A 21,015-nucleotide genomic window follows, 5' to 3' on the forward strand; every position below is an offset into this window, starting at 1 on the left:
CCAATTTTCTGATTTTTTTTTTTTTTTTTTTTTTTTTTTTTTTTTTTTTTGAGACCAAGTCTCACTCTGTCACCCAGGCCAGAGTGCAGTGGCACAATCTCAGCTGACTGCAAATTCCACCTCCCAGGTTCAAGTAATTCTCCTGCCTCAGCCTCCCAAGTAGCTGGGATTACAGGTGTGCACCGCCAGACCTGGCTAATTTTTGTATTTTTAGTAGAGATGGGGTTTTACCACTTTGGCCAGGCTGGTCTTGAACTCCTGACCTCAGGTGATGCACCTGCCTCAGCTTCCCAAAGTGCTGGGATTACAAGCATGAGCCACTGAGCCTGACCTCTCTGATGTCTAATTTCTTCAAGTTGGCCCCCACCATGGTTTTTTAACCAATATAGCTTTCCCTGAAAATCACTTAAGCAAAACCAAAAACAATGGGAGGTCACATTTGTTTTTTTGGATTTATTTAAAGAACACACAAAAAAGTGCATCTAAATGATTTAAAAAAAAAAAAGTCTTTAATTCGTCATATGCTGACTTGGCAATCCATATGCAGCCTAAAAGGTTGAAAGATGCCTGTGGACTTCTACACAAATTGTTTAAGATGACTGAATTTGGTACCAGAATACGTGAAGTGTCTTCTTGAGTGGTAATGGGCACCCTGTAGTTATTTGCTCAGAACCACTCACACACCATTTCTCTCCCCACACACACTCTTGCCAGTTCCCCCGGTGAACCATAATACACACGTGAGAGACAGCTGGCATCATCTGAGTCTTGGAATAGCTTTCTTGTTTGTTATCTGCAAAAAGCGAGGTGGCCTTTTTAGTATCAAATTTCAATCTTGGCCTTACTGGAACCATACTCTACAGAGCTTTCCAAACAGTTTAACGAGTAAGCAAAATCAGCGTTTGCGCTTCATATTTCATAGGTGAGACTAGGGCTTTTAAAAGAAATATTTCATAAAAAAGACAAAAGCCTAAATGAGAAATTAGAGGCATTTTAGTTATCATTAAAGAAAAAAACTCACAAATTGATTCCATTCATTCCATGGAGAAGAAAAGTATTATAAAAGGTAATAACTTGATTTTTAGGTTTTAAGGGGGTCCTAATCTAATAATAAAAGTCTTTTGATAAAACCACCATAAAAATAAAAACTAATTTAAAATATAACTGCCAGTGTTTTTTAGGATTTAAAAAAGTGAGATGTTCCAGGTTTAAGCAAATGGTTCCTTGGGTTGCCAAATGCATTCCCATGAGTGTTTCTTAGGCTGACGGAATAGAGAGCCATGCTCAATCTGTTTACCCGTAAGGACTGAAATTCAACTACATGTACACATTTATTTTAAGACTTGCCCTAGTTCAATGCTCAGCTCAAGTACTGGAGTTTGAGGCTGCTGGCTGGGTCCTGGCATGGGAAGCTGTCTTCAGCTCTTTCACAACTCACGCCAGAACAGAGAAGCTTGACAGGGCAAGAAAAGCGAGCAACTGCGTGTCAAACCTGCAGGTGAAACCCCTACCATAGAAGAGCAACTACTTATTTGTCAACCCTATAGATTTTGTTTCTTAAAAATTAAGCTTAGTACTAAAAAGTCAAAAATTTTTTGCATGATAGAGGAGTGTAAATAAAATTCCATAAACCAGTATACATATGCTTATGAGCCAATAATCTTAAAAAGACAAAAAAAGCTGCATGGATCCTAAATGGCTATGTAAATAGATCCACTCCAGGTCAAAAATATTGTAAGAACAAGTCTTAAATTCTTAATAGCAAGGATTAGAATGAAAGAAGCAGCTGAACAGTAGCAATGCTGGGAGGAAGTACTGTGCATTGAATATGATTTCCTAAAGGAATAGAGGAGGGAGAAAAAGCACAATTCTGACTGCTCTTTTCATATTTCAGTATCTCAGAACTTCATCGAAAATAGGAAAAGGTAATCCAGAAACTCATCTGCTCATTATCATTGCTGAAGGTGTTTTAGGAATGACAGAATTACTCCCCCAGGGAAGGCTGCGTGCGGTAGAAACCCACTCTCACAAGGAGGCTGGCTGAGGAGGGGGACTTTGGGAGGTGGCTAAGTCAGCAAGCAAGTGGCCTCTGAGGTTCTGGCTTTCACGTCTGTGACACTGCTGTGGAACTGGGGAGACATGAGACCCCTCTACTGTGGGTTCTGTTGGTTAAAAATGCAACAGATGACATTTATAGCACTTCAGTCATTTAAAAAAAACAAGCTCATCCTCCTTCCCCTACCCTACACCCAACTGTAGGAAAGAAGAAATTCATGACGCATTTTTTTAAAGGTTTCTGCAGTGCTATTAAAGTTCAAAAGTAAAACCTAACAGCCCCACATTGTTAGGATGATCTCAAGGGACCCTGAATTGGATACTGAAGGTTGATAGAAACTGAAATGAGCTGGACTTAAGCTGCTGGCTCACTCCCTCCACACCACAGTCATTTCTGTTTGTTCCACCTGGAGTGGTCCCATGCCACCCCTCAGTGAACCCTCCGGGCAGCAGCAGGGGGGCTGTTTTTGGGAAGCTACTGGTTTTGCCATTTGCTTCCAGAATCACATAGACTATAACAAACTTTACATTAAACACTGTTCAGTCCTGAGTTGGGGGAAAGCCCATTGAGGAGAGGGGCGGAGTTCATCGGGACTCTTCCCTCCTTGGCGTGGCGTCATACGTGGCCCTCAGGTTTCTCTTCTTCCACTGCTGGACTGTCTGTTCCTTTTTCATTAGTGACCCCTTCTGAAGTCTTCTTGCCCATCGCTTTATTGGCCTCTTCCTAAGGAAGAAATAAGCAATCAAGAAGGTCAGAGAAAAAAGAAGTGAAATAATTCCTGGCTCCTCCGGACTGTGTATCAGGTCCCAAACACAACGGTATTGCAACGATTTTCTCTAGGTTATCTAGCTGGGTAGGTCAGTGCTGTGCTACCAATAGTTACAGTGGGAGCTTCACCTTTCTTTGGTTGATACACAGGACAGCTGTGAGATAATGAAGCCTGGGCATTCCTGGAGACTGGGGACGGGACCAGAGTGCCAACTATGCTGTAGGGAGGCCACCCTCTCTCCAGACAGACCTCTCCTGCCACACTTGCCAGCCTGGCTGCCAACCCTCAAGATAACAGGTGTGGTGATAGTGGGGCTCCTATAACATCCCATTTCCTAGGAAAATCAGAAGTCTTAATGAGGAAGTATTACTTGAAAAAAAAAATTCCTGATGGGTTTACAATTTTTCAAAAATGACAAAAGGACCAGGCATGGTGGCTCATGTCTATAATCCCAGCACTTTTGGAGACCAAAGTAGGAGGATCCCTTGAAGCCAGGGGTTCGAGACCAGCCTGGGCAACAAAGTGAAACCCTATCTTTACAAAAAATAAAAAAAAAATTAGCCGGGTGTGGTGGTGTGCTTGTCCCAGCTACTCAGGAGGCTGAGGTGGGAGGATCACTTGAACCAGGGAAGTCAAGGCTGCAGTGAGCCATGATAGCACCACTGCACTCCAGTCTGGGTGACAGAGTGAGACTCTAACTTGGGGGTGGGGAGTTGGTGCAAAATTGCTGTTTTTACCATTGAAAGTAATGTTAAAATCCACAATTACTTTTGAACCAATCTCATACATCTGAAGGGAATTTACTTTTCTCATCTCTCACGACGTGTGCCTTTGGTGACTAGAACTGCCCTACTCAACCTTTGGATCCAAAGCATCCTCAGCCTCAGATCAGATTGGAAATTGTTTTTCCTACTCTTGAGCCTCTTGGGTTGTTTAACTGTTCCTGTCCCCTAAAATCAAAGGGGCACGGCAGGCTCTTGATCCACCTGCAGTCAGCGGGCTCTGCACACACCTTGGCATCCTGCTCTGCAAACTTCTTGAACATGTTGGCGTATATCCTGCGGTCCCGCTCGTTGTGCTCCTTGGCCTTTTTCTGGCACATGGAGATCTGCAGTCTTGCAGCCTTATTCTGGGGGTTTACTTCCAGCACTTTCTCAAAGTCACCCTTGGCTGACTCAAACTCGTTCATGAGCAGCTGGGCTTCACCCCTCCTATACAAGCCTTTCTCATTGGCACTGTCCAGTCCAAGGGCCTAGGAATAGATGGTTTATATTTTAGAAAGGATGAATTTTAATAAATTCAGCAAACAGCTTACCAAAGTTCTCTTGCCAAAGGAGATGGAAAAAGTGTATTTAAAAAATGGGGCTCAAGATAATTATATACTACTGATCAAAATTTACTACCCAAATTATTTTCTGCATTTAATGCAATTTCTAGAAAGATACCAAGGAGATTTGAGAGGGGGCTCTTGAGAAGTTCATTGGAACAAGTAAGTGCCCAAGAATGGCTGAAAAAAAAAATGGGAAAAAAAAAAAACTAAGAGGCACTTGTCCTACCAGAGAAAAAGACAAACTTGAAAACTACTGAAATTAAGACAGTGTGGTTACTAGTATGTGGACAAACAGCTCAGTGAAGCAGAATGAATCATTCAGAAACAGTCACATGTCTGCATATAAAAACGTTTGAAAATGACAAGGGTGGTAATGTGAATCAGTGGAGAGTTAACTTTAAAATAAATGGGGCCAGGACAGCAGCTATCTACGTAGAAAATAAGAGTTAAGGGTGAGTGCAGTAGCTCACGCCTGTAATCCCAGCACTTTGGGAGGCTGAAGCAGGTGGATCACCTGAGGTAAGGAGTTCAAGACCAGCCTGGCCAACATGGCGAAATCTTGTCTCTACTGAAAATACAAAAATTAGCCCGGCATGGTGGCACATGACTGTAATCCCAGCTATTTGGGAGGCCAAGACAGAATTGCTTGAACCAGGGAGGCGGAGGTTGGAGTGGGCCGAGATCATGCCACTGCACTCCAGCCTGGGTGACAGAGTAAGACTCTGTCTCCAAAAAAAAAAAAAAGTTAAATTCTAACCTCATATTGTAAGCATAAAAATAAATTCTAGATCAATCATATTTACATATAAAAAACCATAAAATGTTTCTATTGTTTTTTATTTTAAAATATTTAAAATCTAATTATTTTTTTGAGGCAGAGTCTCACTCTGTCACCCAGGCTGGAGGGCAGTGCCTCAATCGCAGCTCCCTGCAGCCTCTACCTCCTGGGCTCAGGCAATCCTCTCGCCTCAGCCTCCGAAAGTCCGGGGGGGTTACAGGTCACAGGTGTAAACCACTGTGCCTGGCCTCAGTTATTTGTATAATCTTGGTGTGGGGAAGTCTTTTCTAACTAGAAAGGAGAAGATAAATTTGACTACATAAACATTAAAACCTTCTTTAAAGAGAATGATATAATCAACAAAGTTAAAAGAAAATTGCTGGGGTGCAGTGACTCACACCTGTAATCCCAGCACTTTGGGAAGCTGAGGCGGCAAATCACCTGAGGTCAGGAGTTCGAGACCAGCCGGGCCAACATGATGAAACCCTGTCTCTACTAAAAATACAAACATTAGCCAGGCATGGTGGTGGGCACCTGTGGTCCCAGCTACTTGGGAGGCTGAGGCAGGAGAATCGCTTCAACTTGGGAGGTGGAGGTTGCAGTAAGCCAAGATTGCACCATTGCACTCCAGCCTGGGTAACAGAGAAAGACTCCATCTCCAAAAGAAAAAAAAAAAAGGAGAACAGGCTTCCTATTGCCAAAAATAGGGTTAACAGTGACACTATATGACTGCTTCTCTCAATAGAAAACAGACAAATAATGTAGTCAAGGCTGTGCTGGGTGTGGTACCTCACAACTTTAATCCCAGCTCTTTGGAAGACCCCCATCTCTACAAAAATAAACTTAAAAATTAGCAGGGTGTGGTGGCATGCACTTGTAGTCCCAGCTACTCAGGAGGCTGAGGTGGGAGGACAGCTTGGGCCTGAGAGTTTGAGGCTGTAGTGCATTATGTTCATGCCTATGAATAGCCACTGCACACCAGCCTGGGCAAAATAGCAACACCTTGTCTCTAAAACAGAAACAACACACACATACACACACACTCTCTCTCTCTCTCTCCACTGTGTATGAAAAAAATGAAAAAATATGTATAAAATTAATAACCGGTCTTGGGAGACAGGATGCGATAGGAAACACTGATCCACAAAATTCAAAAATAATCTCACAAAGAATGTACAAAATAGTTTGCCTTGTTTTTCTTATCCTTTTATGTCTACCTTTAAGATACATCCAATGATTAGTTTTTACTTTTACCCACAGTATAATATACACTGTTCACTCTGAGACCAGATACCTAAAATAGTATCAGCTGGTGTATAAATATATCAGAATGATACATAACAATACAGATGATAAACCATTGTAATTACTGTGTGTAAGCACTCAAAGGCCAAAGAGAGTATTAAGAAGACAAATGTAAAAATGAAAGGGCTGGGCCGGGCGCGGTGGCTCAAGCCTGTAATCCCAGCACTTTGGGAGGCCGAGACGGGCGGATCACGAGGTCAGGAGATCAAGACCATCCTGGCTAACATGGTGAAACCCCGTCTCTACTAAAAATACAAAAAACTAGCCGGGCGACCTGGCGGGCGCCTGTAGTCCCAGCTACTTGGGAGGCTGAGGCAGGAGAATGGTGTAAACCCGGGAGGCGGAGCTTGCAGTGAGCTGAGATCCGGCCACTGCACTCCAGCCTGGGCGACAGAGCAAGACTCCGTCTCAAAAAAAAAAAAAAAATGAAAGGGCTGCTGATGCTCTGTGGACCTTTCAAATTATTTATGTATATCAGTAAATAAATGATTATAATAAAAATTGACCTACAAATATGCTTTATATGAACAGCTGCAGTCTGTTAAAGTCCAGAAAAGCTTAAGTTAAATCTGCTCTTATTAAACTGAACCTGAGAAGTTATACATCTACTCTGATATACATACTACAGTTATAAGGAAGGTCATGGATAAAAATTATTTAATTTTAATCAAAACTTTTCTTCAGAATGCATTATGCAAACAGTCTAGGTATCATAAAAGTCTGCCTATAATAAAAATCTTGCTGAATTTCCCAATTCATACTGAGAAACAAATAATCCCAAACATTCAAATAAACAAAGCAAAATGAAAAATCCTTCAATCTTTGACTGAGAGGAAGCAAAAGACAGAGATGGAGAAAAGATCTGGACTATCTCAAGTCTATCTCACAGGAGACACGGTGTTACCTTGTCACAGCATTCGACAGCTTTGGTGTATTCTCTAAGCTTCAGGTAGCACATGGCCAGGTTCAGAAAGGCAGCAAGCAGAAATGATTCAGAAGCTTTTGATTCCTTTTCTGATAAACCATATTCCATCTCTAACCAGGATACTATCTTCCCATATTGAATCACCGCCTGCATGTATTTGCCTCCCTAGGAGAAAAAAGTGTCATTACTTGTACTCGGCTCTTGAGGGCGTACAAAAGACAAGCAAATCCTCAAAGTGAAGCAACCCCTCCAGCAAACCCTGGTACAGCTGGTTTCTTTCTTTCCTTCTGGAGGTGGCTCTCCAGGTACCTTTCCCACTCCCTTGGAGGCCTCCGTGGCCTGTGAGCTGGTTTGGGGCAGTGCCTGAGCAGTCTAGTGCTTCTCTCCAGCATTTCCATCCGTCCCTTTGGCGTAGTACAGCCAGAGTACTACGGTTGTACTACCCTTTGGTGTAGTACAGCAAGGCTTCTGGGCTACGTTCTTTGATGCCAATATTCTTTAGTCTTTTTTTTTTTTTGAGACAGTCTCGCACTGTCTCCAGGGCTGGAGTGCAATGGCATGATCTCAGCTCACTGCAACCTCCGCCTCCCGGGTTCAAGCGATTCTCCTGCTTCAGCCTCCTGAGTAGCTGGGACTACAGGTGGCCGCCACCACGCCCAGCTAAGTTTTTCATATTTTTAGTAGAGACAGGATTTCACTATGTTGGCCAGGCTGGTCTCGAACTCCTGACCTCATGATCCGCCTGCCTTGGCCTCCCAAAGTGCTGGCATTACAGGCATGAGCCACTGCTCCTGGCCTATTCTTTAGTCTTTCAAAAGGACTGTGAGCAGTTTCAGACCATGCCACTAAAAAAATGAAGAGGAAGTTACTTTTCTCTTCAGCACTTCACTGCAAATACTACATTCTGGCAAGTGCTAGTTCCAAACACAGCCAATCTTATTTGAACCAGTCTCTGTTGCAACTACTAAACTCTTGTCATTCGTAGTGCAAAAGTTGCTCTAGACAGTATGTAAATCAACAGGTGCAACTGTGTTTCAGTTAAACTACACTTAAAAAACAGGCAGAGACCAGATTTGGCCAGCAAACTGTAGTTTGCTGACCCCTGTTCTATAGGCAATGGGAATACAAATAGTTGGATAGTAGCATACAACATAAATCACAACTACAAAACAATATACATCAGAAAGGTCTTTCAGCTATGTGAGAAAAATCTTCCTCCTACTCATATTTTTGTTCTTACCTGATTAGAATTAGAATTCTAACAATTTTAACAATCACATCAATAAATTATATATACATATATATATGCATGCTCACATAAGAAACTCTGGGGGCTGGGCGCGGTGTCTCATACCTGTAATCCCAGCACTTTGGGAGGCCAAGGCGGGCGGATCACTTGAGGCCAGGAGTTCGAGACCACCCTGGCCAACATGGTGAAACCTCTTCTCTACTAAAAATACAAAAATGAGCCAGGTGTGGTGGCACATGCCTGTAATCCCAGCTACTTAGGAGGCTGAGGCACGAGAATCGCTTGAACCCTGGAGGCAGAGGTTGCAGTGAGCCGAGATCATGCCACTTGCACTCCAGCCTGGGTGACAGAGCGAGACTCCTTCTCAAAAACAAAACAAAACCAAACCCCTCTAGGGCTGAGACAATGTGTTCACTGAGATTTAAGATGAATGCAAGAACTGGGGGATCGCTGGTAAACACAAAAATAGAAACAAGAGTGCAAGTGGGGATTCTCCTTTGAGGAGGTGATAAGCTCAAAACTACAGAGGACACATCTTGCCAGATGGCAGAGGAGCAGCCAGACCTGTTAGGACATTAAATTCAATGCCTGACCAACAGTGATAAGACCATGTTACTAGGTTTTATCACCGTTAAAGCAGCATGTACATCTCACCGCCGAGTTGTCTCTCCCCACAAATACTCCAACCCTCCCCCAAGGACTCCTGAGTAAGAGAAACCATAGAGCAGGTGTAAGAGGATGCACCTGTGACACAGGACTCCAAGCGGGTGACATAAGAAATGAGCTCTGGGCTGGGCGCGGTGGCTCGCGCCTGTTATCCCAGCACTTTGGGAGGCCGAGGCAGGTGGATCACGAGGTCAGGAGATCGAGACCATCCTGGCTAACACGGTGAAACCCCATCTCCACTAAAAATACAAAAAAGTTAGCTAGGCGTGTTGGTAGGCGCCTGCAGTCCCAGCTACTCAGGAGGCTGAGGCAGGAGAATTGCTTGAACCTGGGAGGCGGAGGTTGCAGCAAGCCGAGATCGCACCGCTGCACTCCAGCCTGGGTGACACAGCAAGACTCTGTCTCAAAAAAAAAAAAAAAAAAAAAAAAAAGGAAACGAGTTCTGCCTGTAGAAAGGAAGCCCCAGTGTAGATTTTCTGGTGACGAAGATGGGGCAGACCTGTTCCAGCTGGAGGGCCTGGGTGTGAATGAGGGCCAGGCTACATCCCTCGAACATCCTTCTTCCCAAGTCACTCGCTTAGGAGAGGGGAGACTGGCACTAAAATTAAAGTCTGTCACCCTCTCTGCCTCAGAAATGTGTGATACAGGTTATTCATAAGAACATGAAACCAGGGCATTTTATTATAAATGCTGAAATTCTTGAGGAAATTAGATTTGCTATGGACTGAATTGTGTCCCCCATCCCAAATTCCTATGTTGAAGCCCTCACCCCCAATGTGACATTTGCAGATGGAGTGTTTGGGGAGGGAATTAGGTTAGATGTGGTCATGAGGGTGGGGCCTCATGATGGGATTAGAGCCTTTACAAGAAGAAACACGGTGCTTGCTGCCCTCTGCCCTCTCTCCACTCACGTTCACGTGGAAAGGCCATGTGAGGTCACAGCAAGAAGGGAGCTACAAGGAACCAGAGGAGAGGCCCTCCCCAGACACTGACCCTGCTAACACCTTGATCTTGGACTTACAGTCTCCAGAAGTAAATTCTTGTTGAAGCCACCCAGTGTAGGTATTTTGCTGTGGCAGCCCAAGCTGAGTAAGACAATACTTACATTTTGTCATAGCCTTAGGCCTACCCCCTCCTTTTTTGGATGCTACAAAAAAATAAGAATAAAGTCCTCACCAGTTTCAGGTTGAAATTTTCTTTCTGTCACTGCCTATTCTCTCGCTGGTCTTTGAGGACAGGCAGCATTCTCCTCTCCCTTTTGGAATATTCAGGGTTTAGCACCAAGAAGTCTTTAATAAAGGTTTGTTGAGTAAATATTGAAATCAAAGGAATGTAAGTATGGAAACAAAACTTTTTCTAAAGTGGTGTGGTGGCTCACGCCTATAGTCCCAGCACTTTGGGAAGCTGAGGCAGGAGGATCACTTGAGTCCAGGAGTTCGAAGCTGCAGTTAGCTATGCTTGTGCCACTGCACTCCAGCCTGGGTGATAGAGTAAGACCCTGTCTCTCTCTAGAAACAATACCAACAACAAAACCTTTTGCTATCATTGGGAGCAAAAACGTGTGGGTGGGAATGAAAGGTGCTGTTTCATTGAGATGAGATGGGAAGGACAGGCATTTCCCCTGTCATGCCTCATTTCTTCATCCTCTCTCCTCCTCCATCTGTAATGTACCTATTAACTTCTCTGATTATCTCCTAATATATTGTGTAGGGAAAGAAAAGAAGAGCCAGGGAGGAAAAAAAACCTAGATCTTATCATTTCAGTAAGTTCTGAATAATCAGAATGGTAGACGGCTATGGTAAAACAAAACACAAAAAAACAGGTATTAGACTTCTTAATAGTTCCTTTACATTTATAGGGCATTTAAATTTTTTGAAAGCTCTTGCATATATATCATGTACCTTTATTTAGACTTGAACTTCCAATGAGCGAAAAGTCGGTCTTGTACTCCCCGCTTCTGAGGCACTAAAGCAGTTCTCAACTAGGGGGTGATTTTCCCCCCCCCCCCCCCTCCCCCCCAGGTAACACCTGGCAGGTCTGGAGGCATTTTTAGTTGTCGTAACTGGGTAGGATGCTACTGGCATCTAATGGGCAGAGGCCAGGAATGCTGCTAAATATTCTACAACGCACAAGACAGCCCCATACAACCGAGAATTATCCCACTCCAAATGTTGACAGTACCGAGGTTGAAAAATTCTGCACTAAAAGAAGAGATAAAAGAGGGTGGACTCCTCTTAGGAATTTTTTAAAACCTCAAATTCTAGAGTCATAAATGGCTTGTTTCTAAATCACACTACTGGTATCTTGGAACAGCAAGGGTGGTGAAAATATAGCAAAGCCCGATTTATCTGAAGAGTTCAGAGGTTGAACCATTCTCAATTAGTTTTAGAAATGCTTTCTTTCCAGGAGAAGCACAAGGGGGCGCAAGAATCCTTAGCCTTCTTGCCACTCTGCTGCCAAGTCAGAAAAAAAAAAAAAACAAAAAACACCGACCAGGTGTGAGTTAATGCTCCTGTCCTGCAGAACACTGTCAGCTATGAGGGCAAAAATTGTGTCTGTTTAACTGGCTTGCACAATGCCTGGCTTAATATTATGCTGTTACCTGTACTTAATAATTATTTTCAGAACCAAATAAAGAGTTCTCTATTTTTCTTCTCTTTGGTAGTCAGAGGTTGAAATGAGGATTTTACATCTTCAATGGCAAAATGATTCCCACTTAAAAGCTGAGTACAATTCAACCCTACTCAGGAGAGAGACTTTACCCATTTAGGTATAAACCAAACCAACAGATCAATGGAAACAGAATTCCAATATGCAGATGGCAGGAAATAGACTTTTAGTTCAGCCCATCTCTGTTCTCACCTACACATCTGGACTCTGTGCAAATGCATACCATGCCAAGTCAGACACCCTGGAAAGACAGGGCCCGGGAGGGCAGTATGGCAGATGGAAACCTTCCCTGAAAGTTGGGAAGGGAATATGTACAGGAAACTATCTACTAACCATTTTGAAGTTTTACAGCTAAAGCTAGGACTACTGCTGGGATCTTTTACCTATAATTATAAAGGTGCCTCCAGGGAAGTTTTTAGTGGTACAAAATGTTCAGAGACATTCTGGGAGAAAAATCTTAGGTCAGTGGTTTTGAACCTTTCATTAATTTTTCCCCCATGGACTAATGTTTTGAAAGATTTTGCCTATCAAATTCCATGCTAAAAATAATTTGTTCCGTATGTGTGACTGCTGATCCAGATTTTTATCCAAAGATTGGTAATTTTAAGAAGGTTCATAATAGTATCACTCTTGCAGTTGTGATGCTAATAAGCAACAAAGTTAAGTAACTGTCCAGACACTTACTCATTGCTTTCTGCTACTGATTACTAATTCTGGCCATCTCTCTGTACATATTCAGAACACAGCTATATGACACATGGCTTCGTCACATTATTTCATTACCAATAATGTTCTCCAAAATTCTATATCATAGCAACCAATTAGAGCCTTTGAATAGCTGAGCTGTTTTACTACACTGAATCGATATGATTCTACTCAAAGGCCAAAAGCCTCAAGTCTTCCCAAACTGTTAATATTCTATTTAGAAATATTAAGAAATATGTAAAATACAGTTCAGGATTTTTACGGACTTCAGAAATATAGAAAATACCATTAAGGACCCATGATCTTAAGAAATTTTGTAGAAACATTTTTCACTCTAGTGTATTATATATTTGGATATACAAACAACCCATTTGGAATCTTACTTGAACAGTTTAGAAGTATCCAATATACCTCAATTAGAATTAAGAACAGGCCAGGTGCGGTGGCTCAAGCCTGTAATCCCAGCACTTTGGGAGGCCGAGGTGGGCAGATCATAAGGTCAGGAGATGGAGACCATCCTGGCCAACACGGTGAAACCCCATCTCTACTAAAAATACAAAAAATTAGCCGGGCATGGTGGCAGGCGCCTGTAGTCCCAGCTACTTGGGAGGCTGAGGCGGGAGAATGGTGTGAACCTGGGAGATGGAATTTGCAGCGAGCCGAGATCGCGCCACTGCACTCCAGCCTGGGGGACAGGGAAAGACTCCGTCTCAAAAAAAAAATAAAAAATTAAAAACAAAACAAAACAAAAAAAACCCCTTGTTCTTGAGAGTTTAGAAACTCACAGAAATTCAGGCTGGAAGGAAACTTGAGGAACATCTAACTCCCCTATTTTTCACTTGAAAATATAACCTCTTTGGACCTTAAACGACTTTAAAATAAAGTCCATTTTCCCCAATTCCGAGCTTATTCTATCATACCCCAATGCTTTCTGGTGATCCGTAAAAGAGTTTAGTACCCATAGTAAATAATGATAAAATAAGTATAAATATATAAATGTTATCTAAACCCATGATTTTAAATTTGTTTGAATATGACCTACAGTAAGAAATGTGCAATCCAGTACTTACTCATATACACGTAAAGTTTTATGCAACAAAACTGATCCTTATATTACAATACACTTCCACAAAACTGATTTCACGACCCAATATTGTCTTGGCTCAAATTCTGAAAACACATGGTGCCCTCTGGCTGTGTTAATTTTGGGTTGATTATATATTCTTACATAATTCTCTAGTTGTTTCATTTGGATTAACATTGCCACCCCTCCCTCCTGACAAGGTTGTAACTTAATAATAGCTTGGCTTATAGCAGATGCCCCATAAAGACTTGTTAAAGTACACTTATGCCTCACTGCTTTTTTTTTTTTTTTTTGAGAGGGAGTCTCGCTCTGTCGCCCAGGCTGGAGTGCAGTGGCCAGATCTCAGCTCACTGCAAGCTCCACCTCCCGGGTTTACGCCATTCTCCTGCCTCAGCCTCCCGAGTAGCTGGGACTACAGGCGCCCGCCACCTTGGCTGGCTAGTTTTTTTTTTTTTGTATTTTTTAGTAGAGATGGGGTTTCACCGGGTTAGCCAGGATGGTCTTGATCTCCTGACCTCGTGATCCGCCCGTCTCGGCCTCCCAAAGTGCTGGGATTACAGGCTTGAGCCACCGCGCCCGGCCATCCTCACTGCTTTATACTGCTGAAAAACACTGCATGTACTGCAGTGGCAGAAAACGAAAAAAACCTTGACAAAACTCCCATTCTCCCTCTAATTCTCATCACTAAGCCCTTTCTGCTTGACATGGAGAAGGCATATATTTGGGGTGGGGAAGCAATGGGTAGAACACTGATTAAAACAGAATGAAGTGCAGTTTCTTTTCTTCTTACATCTAGAGGTTTAAGATCTAAGTGAGAAAATATCACACTCCAGATGCTCCAAGAAGGGTTTCTGAGAAGCAATCTACGATGAGTATCATTCAGGAATATCTGGAGATTCCTCACAAAAGCCAAGTGTGCAGGAATCATCTTGGCCGTGAGAAGCAGTCAATACTCTCCTGGCAGTTCTTTTTGAAATCTGTATATGTTCTCTTTCCCTTTGTCATATGCTCTAGTGACTTCATCAAGACAGTATAAAGGAAGATGGGCTGGGTGCAGTGGCTCACGCCTGTAATCTCAGCACTTTGGGAAGCTGAGGCGGGAGGACTGCTTGAGGCTAGAAGTTTGAGACCAGCCTGGGAAAGAAAAGGAGACCCTCCCTGTCTCTCATACAAAAAAAAAAGGAAGAAAAATGATGAGAAACTTACCCCTATGAATTCCATTCTTTGTTAATAATTATTCTATTCATTCTTTTTTCATTCCCAAAACACTTGTTGAGTGCCAAGTATGTACCAAGCAAGATGCTTTAGGAGTGAGTGATACTGTGGTGGGTGGGGATGCCAGACTGGTCTGCCTGTGTGGAAGGTTACAATCTAGAGCAGAATGTGTAAAAGAGGAATGTGTACTTTTTTTTTTCCACATTATTCTTTTTTTTTTTTTTTGAGACGGAGTCTCACTCTGTCGCCCGGGCTGGAGTGCAGTGGCCGGATCTCAGCTCACTGCAAGCCCCGCCTCCCGGGTTCACGCCATTCTCCTGCCTCAGCCTCCCGAGTAGCTGGGACTACAGGCGCCCGCCACCTCGCCCGGCTAGTTTTTATTTTATTTTATTTTATTTTTTAGTAGAGACGGGGTTTCACAGTGTTAGCCAGGATGGTCTCGATCTCCTGACCTCGTGATCCGCCCGTCTCGGCCTCCCAAAGTGCTGGGATTACAGGCTTGAGCCACCGCGCCCGGCCCACATTATTCTTTTCTCACCATTTTTCATATTGAAAATGACAGATTTGTAAAAATTCCAGTTTATTCTTACCAAGCGGAGTGTTGATAAAATTCAGAGTAGGGAATATCAGCACAATTCACTGACACTTGAGTAAATTATTTGAGATGGAAAGGATTGTACAGGGACTCACACACCTTGAAGTATACGGTTCCCTTCTCTTTGACAATGGCAGCCTGCTCCAATTTTTCTTTGGTATCCATCTCCCACGATTCTTTGGCCTGTGTGTAAATTTGTGACAATTGTTAGATGAACAGAGAGAAAAGCATCAGTTTAGCCCTATTAGAACAAAGAGCAGCTAATTCTAGAAGATACTCCAAACTGAAAACACTCTGGCTGTTGAAATTGTGTGTCAGTGCCAATTTATTGCTAGGCCAGTGCTTCTTTACACTGTTTTAAGAACTCACTTTCCATTATGACCAAGCTGCAGCTTGAACAATGTTGTTCAAGAGGGAGGAGCCACAAAAACACAGCAAGGAACACACTCTGGTAAGCACTGCTACAAAGTGAATCTTTAGAAATATAAGGTGAAGGCACAAAGTTAAGGTCATGCCTTATCTCCTCCCTCTTGCAAGCCTCTCCACTAGGCTGTTTCTCTCAAGCCTCAGTTTTTCAACTCTAAAATGGGAACATGACTGTAGTCAAGTTGTAGTTTGTATATTCATACAGAATTTTCAAAATTCTGGGTCAGGTTGTCTCGTCACTCTAAAACAACCAGATATACTAATACTGCTAAATCGTATCAACATGCAGATGTATACTGGGGGACTTCAAGCAAAACATAACTGGGAGTTAAAGCTCATGCAAAAATATCACTTTAGAGCCATAAATAAATGATTTCATTATCACCTGCTAGCTTGTATTGTGTGTATTATTACTTCCACCATTATAGATACAAATCCAGAAATAACTGCACTTGCCATTTAAAAGCTGGATTTAGAAGGATCATAGAGTCAAGAGAACAATCTGGGAGCCTTTAGGAAAAGTGACAGTGGGTGTGGTCAGTGCTATTTACTGCATATAAATTATGAAGTTTAAATGGGTAACTAAAATTCTCTCTATTCAAAAGACAAGAAGTGTGTGTTCCTGGTGTCACAGCCCCTGTTATCCTCTACTTTTATTATTATTATTATTACTATTATTATTTTTTGAGATGGAGTTTCACTCTTGTTGCCCAGGCTGGACTGCAATGGCGTGATCTCAGGTCACCGCAACCTCCACCTCCCAGGTTCAAGTGATTCTCCTGCCTCAGCCTCCGGAGTAGCTGGGATTACAGGCATGTGCCACCATGCCCCACTAATCTTTTGTATTTTTAGTAGAGACGAGGTTTCTCTATGTTGGTCAGGCTGGTCTCAAACTCCCAACCTCAGGTGATCTGCCCACCTCAGCCTCCTAAAGTGCTGGGATTACAGGCGTGAGCCACCGTGCCAGCGACTATCCTCTACTTTTTAAAAGTGAATAATGAAAGGGTTACTCATCTTGCTGGTAACTCATATAATTCTGCTTCCTAATAATGTAGCTCAATTATTCAAAAACCTAGTTATGGTTCAATTCCAGGTTTTAGCACCCAAAAAAACAAAAACAAAGAACACTTAGTTAATAAGTCTCTTTGTATTCCTTAGGTTGGCTTCAGTCTTTATGGAATATAAGTATACTCTTCTATTTTTTTTTTCTGAGACACCATCTTGCTCTGTCGTCCAGGCTGCAGTGCAGTGCCACGATCATGGCTCACTGTAGCCTCGACTTCCCAGGCTCAAGCAATCAATCCTCCTGCCTCAGCCTCCCGAGTAGTTGAGACCACAGGCGTGTGTCACCATGTCCAGCAAGTTTTTTTTTTTTTGTAGAGACAGGGCCTTACTATGTTGCTCAGGCTGGTCTCAAACTCCTGGGCTCAAGCCATCCTCCTATCTTGGCCTCCTGAGTAGTTGGGACTACAGAAACGTGCTACCACACCTAGGAAAATTTTAAATTTTTTTGTAGAGAGGGGGTCTCACTATGTTGCCAAGCTGGTTTTGAACTCCTGGGCTCAAGTATTCCTGCCTCGGCCTCCCAAAGTGCTGGGATTATAGGTGTGAGCAACCATGCCTGGAATATAAGTATATTCTTTTTTTTTTTTTTTTTTTTTGGAGACAGAGTCTTGCTCTGTCTCCCAGGCTGGAGTACAGTGGCACGATCTCAGCTCACAGTAACCTCCACCTCCTGGGTTCAAGCGATTCGCCTGCCTCAGCGTCCCGAATAGTTGGGATTACAGGCACCTGCCACCACGTCCAGCTAATTTTTGTATTTTTAGCATAGATGCGGTTTCACCATGTTGGCCAGGCTAGTCTCGAACTCCTGACCTCAGGTGATCCACCCACCTCGGCCTCTCAAAGTGCTGGGCTTACAGGCGTGAGCCACAACACCTGGCCAGGCCTAGTCTATTCTTAACAAGGCAAAGGATTAAATCACATTGCCCCGAACAACATCACATACCTTCATGTGATTTCAAATATACCAAGCAGCAGTGCATGAATATACTCTTGGAGTGATGACAGAGCACAGGCTTGCTGTGGTGTCACTGGGAGAGTGCTCCTAAATAAGCAATGTCCACTGGGCCATGAGAGGGAAGGGGCAAGAGGCTGCTTTATCAAAATGGAAATAGTAAAGCCAGAGGTCTAAATAACCACATGCTAAAGATTATCTTCTCTCTCTTTAACAATAAAAAAAACACAATATGCAATGATGACAGCATTGGGGCACCAGTGCTGAGCTAGCAGGTTTTCAGAAGAGGTTACATGATAATCAGTGGTCATAACCAGAGCATATGTCTGTCTGGGGGAATATGAAATGGAAGGGGTATGATTAGGAATGTCATTGTTGGGGGTGAATCCCAAAGCAGGCCTCCCCTCACTTTCTTAACCCAAAGGTACAAGCCCACAGGACAATGATTTCCTTTCTGAATCTAACAAAATATAAGTGGTCATGTTTCCATTTATATTAATGTGCTTAATGTGGCCAGGCACAGTGGCTCACACCTGTAATCCCAGCACTTTCGGAGGCCAAGGCAGGAGGATGGCTTGAGCCCAGGAGTTTCAGACCAGCCTGGGCAACACAGTGAGACCCCATGTCTACAAAAAATAAACAAAATTAGCTGGGCGTGGTGGCATGTGCCTGTAGTCCCAGCTACTTGGGAGGCTGAGGTCAGAGGATTGCTTGAGCCCAGGAAGTCAAGGCTGGAGTGAGCTATGATTGTGCTCACTGTATTCCAGCCTGGGTGACAGAGTGAGACCCTGTCTTGAAAAAAAAAGGAAAAAAACAACAAAAAAATCCTTAATGTACAGAAAGTGGAGGTAGCACTGTGCAGGAATAAAAAAGGAACACAAATGCAGTCCTTGAGGAGCTCCACAAAGGGCAGGGCTTTGGAAATGCCAGGGGCATGTGGCCGAAGATGACAGCATACCTAGCTCAGGTATATGCTGTGTGTGTCCAGTTCAGCTGCTGCTGGGAGCCTCCAGAGTGAAGCTGAGATGGAAATATGTTCAAGGAGTCATACTGTTTCTGGAATCCAAGGCAATTGACAAATTCTCTCTCTTCTCTACTTGGAGAATATGAAAAAAAAAAGGCTTCGGGTTAGCTGGTTTCTTTCTTGTATCCCTGGTCACACAGCCTAGAGGCCTTCGAGGACTTGCAGTTGGGATAACAACTTGGAGCCACAGTGCAGGCCTCTTCGTGACTCCTGTGAAGGGTACAATCCGTTCAGCTCTGAAAAGCTGCACCCCACTCCCCCAAGGAGCCACTTGGCAGAACGTGAACCTTTCTGTCCTCAACCCAGGAAAAAAAAAGTACAAAAAGAACAAGTCTAGGAACAAATAAGGGAACAAGTCTTGGATTCTACCCAAAAAAGTTAAAAAAAAAAAAAAAAAAAAAAAAGCTGACACATAGGAACAAAATAAGAACACGGAGCTCCTTCGTTGTATATCAGCTGTGCTATGTCAGTTGTCCTATTCTTCAGCAGTAGTGTTGGAGGCAAGAGACAAACTTGATAATGAATAAACACCATCTATCTATACCACCTACTAAAATAAGATACTGATTTATAGGAAGTGGATGGAGAAGAAATCTACTATGATTTTAAGGAAGTTGGTATTTTCTCACCTTTTCGAAGCTCTTAAGTGTAACTTCATATATAAGCTCAGCATTAGGTTCAATACCAAATTTAGGCTTCCCTGCCTCTCCAAAACCATATCTGAAATGGAGAGTAAAAAATAAAACTTTAAAAGAATTGGTGTATTTCCAGGCACTTCCTTCAGTATTTTGAGGCATCAACAGAGCTATCATTTGCAAGCTACATGTGTCAGAGACCCTGAAGACAAACCAGATGTTGACCAGAAGATACAGTGTGAAGTATCTTCACTGCTACAGTTTTCTTAGAAACCAGGCTAGTTTAGTTTTCTTTTTTCCTTCACAATCACACGTAATGCAACACCTGTACTCCTTGGGGCAGCTTGATTCATGGGATTTTAAATGTCACTGCCTTTTTCTCTACTTGATTTTATATCTAGTGGTTTTTTTTGTTTTTTGTTTTTATAAAATGGCCATGATTTAGCTGCCAGGAATTTTCCCCTAAGTTTTATCAGCAGAAAGGACAGAGAAGACACAGTCTCTGTAATTGTTAGAGTGGTACTCGTTGGAAGGATGTTTTAATAAGCTTTTAACTTTAAAGTGCTGTCACCTTCTAGTAGTATCACCTCCAGTCATGTAAGTGAAGGGGAAAGGCTCACACATCAGGAGAGAAAAGTTTTCACACTATTTAAGTTTTGTAAAAGCACATGAAGAAACACAAATAATATAATGATACACTCAAAAATAGCTGCCCTAGCAAGTTCTGACACCTCGTCTAGAGACATATTCTTATGGCTTGTAGCTATTAGAGTGTAGGATTCTATACCTTTTAGCCAAAACTTACTGAAAAAAATAACTGAGGACATACAAATTTGCTTTTTTGGGATCATGTAAGATCTCCAGCAAATTAAATGTATTCCGGAAGCAGATATTTACTAGAATGGCAGCTGCGGCAGAGCTCTGTCTGGTTCCACTGTTTCCCAGCGTTTAGAACAAGGCCTAGCATATTAGTCAAGTGTTCACCGAAATATATTCTGTTCCCATTTGTTGCAAGTCAAGCTGTTCTTTAATATATGAAATGGTATTACAAAAAACTTAGTAAACTCAAGCTTTCAGGGTACAGGTTGAAAGATGTCAAAACCGAGTTATCTAATACCTCCAGTTTTCTCTGGGGCAAAGGGACTAGAGTGGGAACACTCAAATTTTGTTGCTTGCACCACTTTATTTACCCTTTGCCTGAATTTTCCAGGAATAAAAATGCTTACTCACTCACCTCCACTGTTACACAGAAAATGGAAGCTGGCGCCAGAAAGAGGAAGAGAGATGCGAGAGCTGCTAGGAATGAGGAGCTGGGCAAAGGGTATCTTCCGCAAAGACATAAAAAAGGACATAATTACCAATGACCAATTTTAAGAAGTGATGCCTAATTTTCTACTTTGAGATCTTAGATGTATATATCTACTATCTTGTTTCTGCCATCTGATAAATTAAAAAAAAATCCTTAACTACCCAGGTAGGTAGGTGAGTCCTTGCTAAGCACATGTTTACCGACAGCATGTTATATTTGGAATCTTGTGCTAAGCAGTTGCAAATGCAACAAATGAT

General features: G+C 42.7%; 1 protein-coding gene across 4 annotated transcripts in view; it reads right to left on the reverse strand.

Moving 5' to 3' along the window:
* Positions 1-433: 433 nt before the first annotated feature.
* The window catches only part of FKBP5 (FKBP prolyl isomerase 5), a 116,148-nt gene continuing 95,566 nt past the window's right edge, over positions 434-21,015 (reverse strand). For 3 of the 4 annotated variants that reach the window (XM_030929658.1, XM_030929659.1, XM_030929660.1), the window contains exons 7-11: positions 19,444-19,534; positions 15,447-15,530; positions 7,143-7,328; positions 3,838-4,077; positions 434-2,779 (exon numbers count right to left, since the gene is read on the reverse strand). In XM_030929658.1, coding sequence (XP_030785518.1) covers positions 2,672-2,779; positions 3,838-4,077; positions 7,143-7,328; positions 15,447-15,530; positions 19,444-19,534 — 709 coding nt within the window. In that variant the 3' untranslated portion in view covers positions 434-2,671. The remainder of the gene's footprint in view (positions 2,780-3,837; positions 4,078-7,142; positions 7,329-15,446; positions 15,531-19,443; positions 19,535-21,015) is intronic. The other variant, XR_004057007.1, reaches the window with a different exon arrangement.

This window comes from Rhinopithecus roxellana, chromosome 4, assembly GCF_007565055.1.
Source record: "Rhinopithecus roxellana isolate Shanxi Qingling chromosome 4, ASM756505v1, whole genome shotgun sequence".
NCBI lineage: Eukaryota > Metazoa > Chordata > Mammalia > Primates > Cercopithecidae > Rhinopithecus > Rhinopithecus roxellana.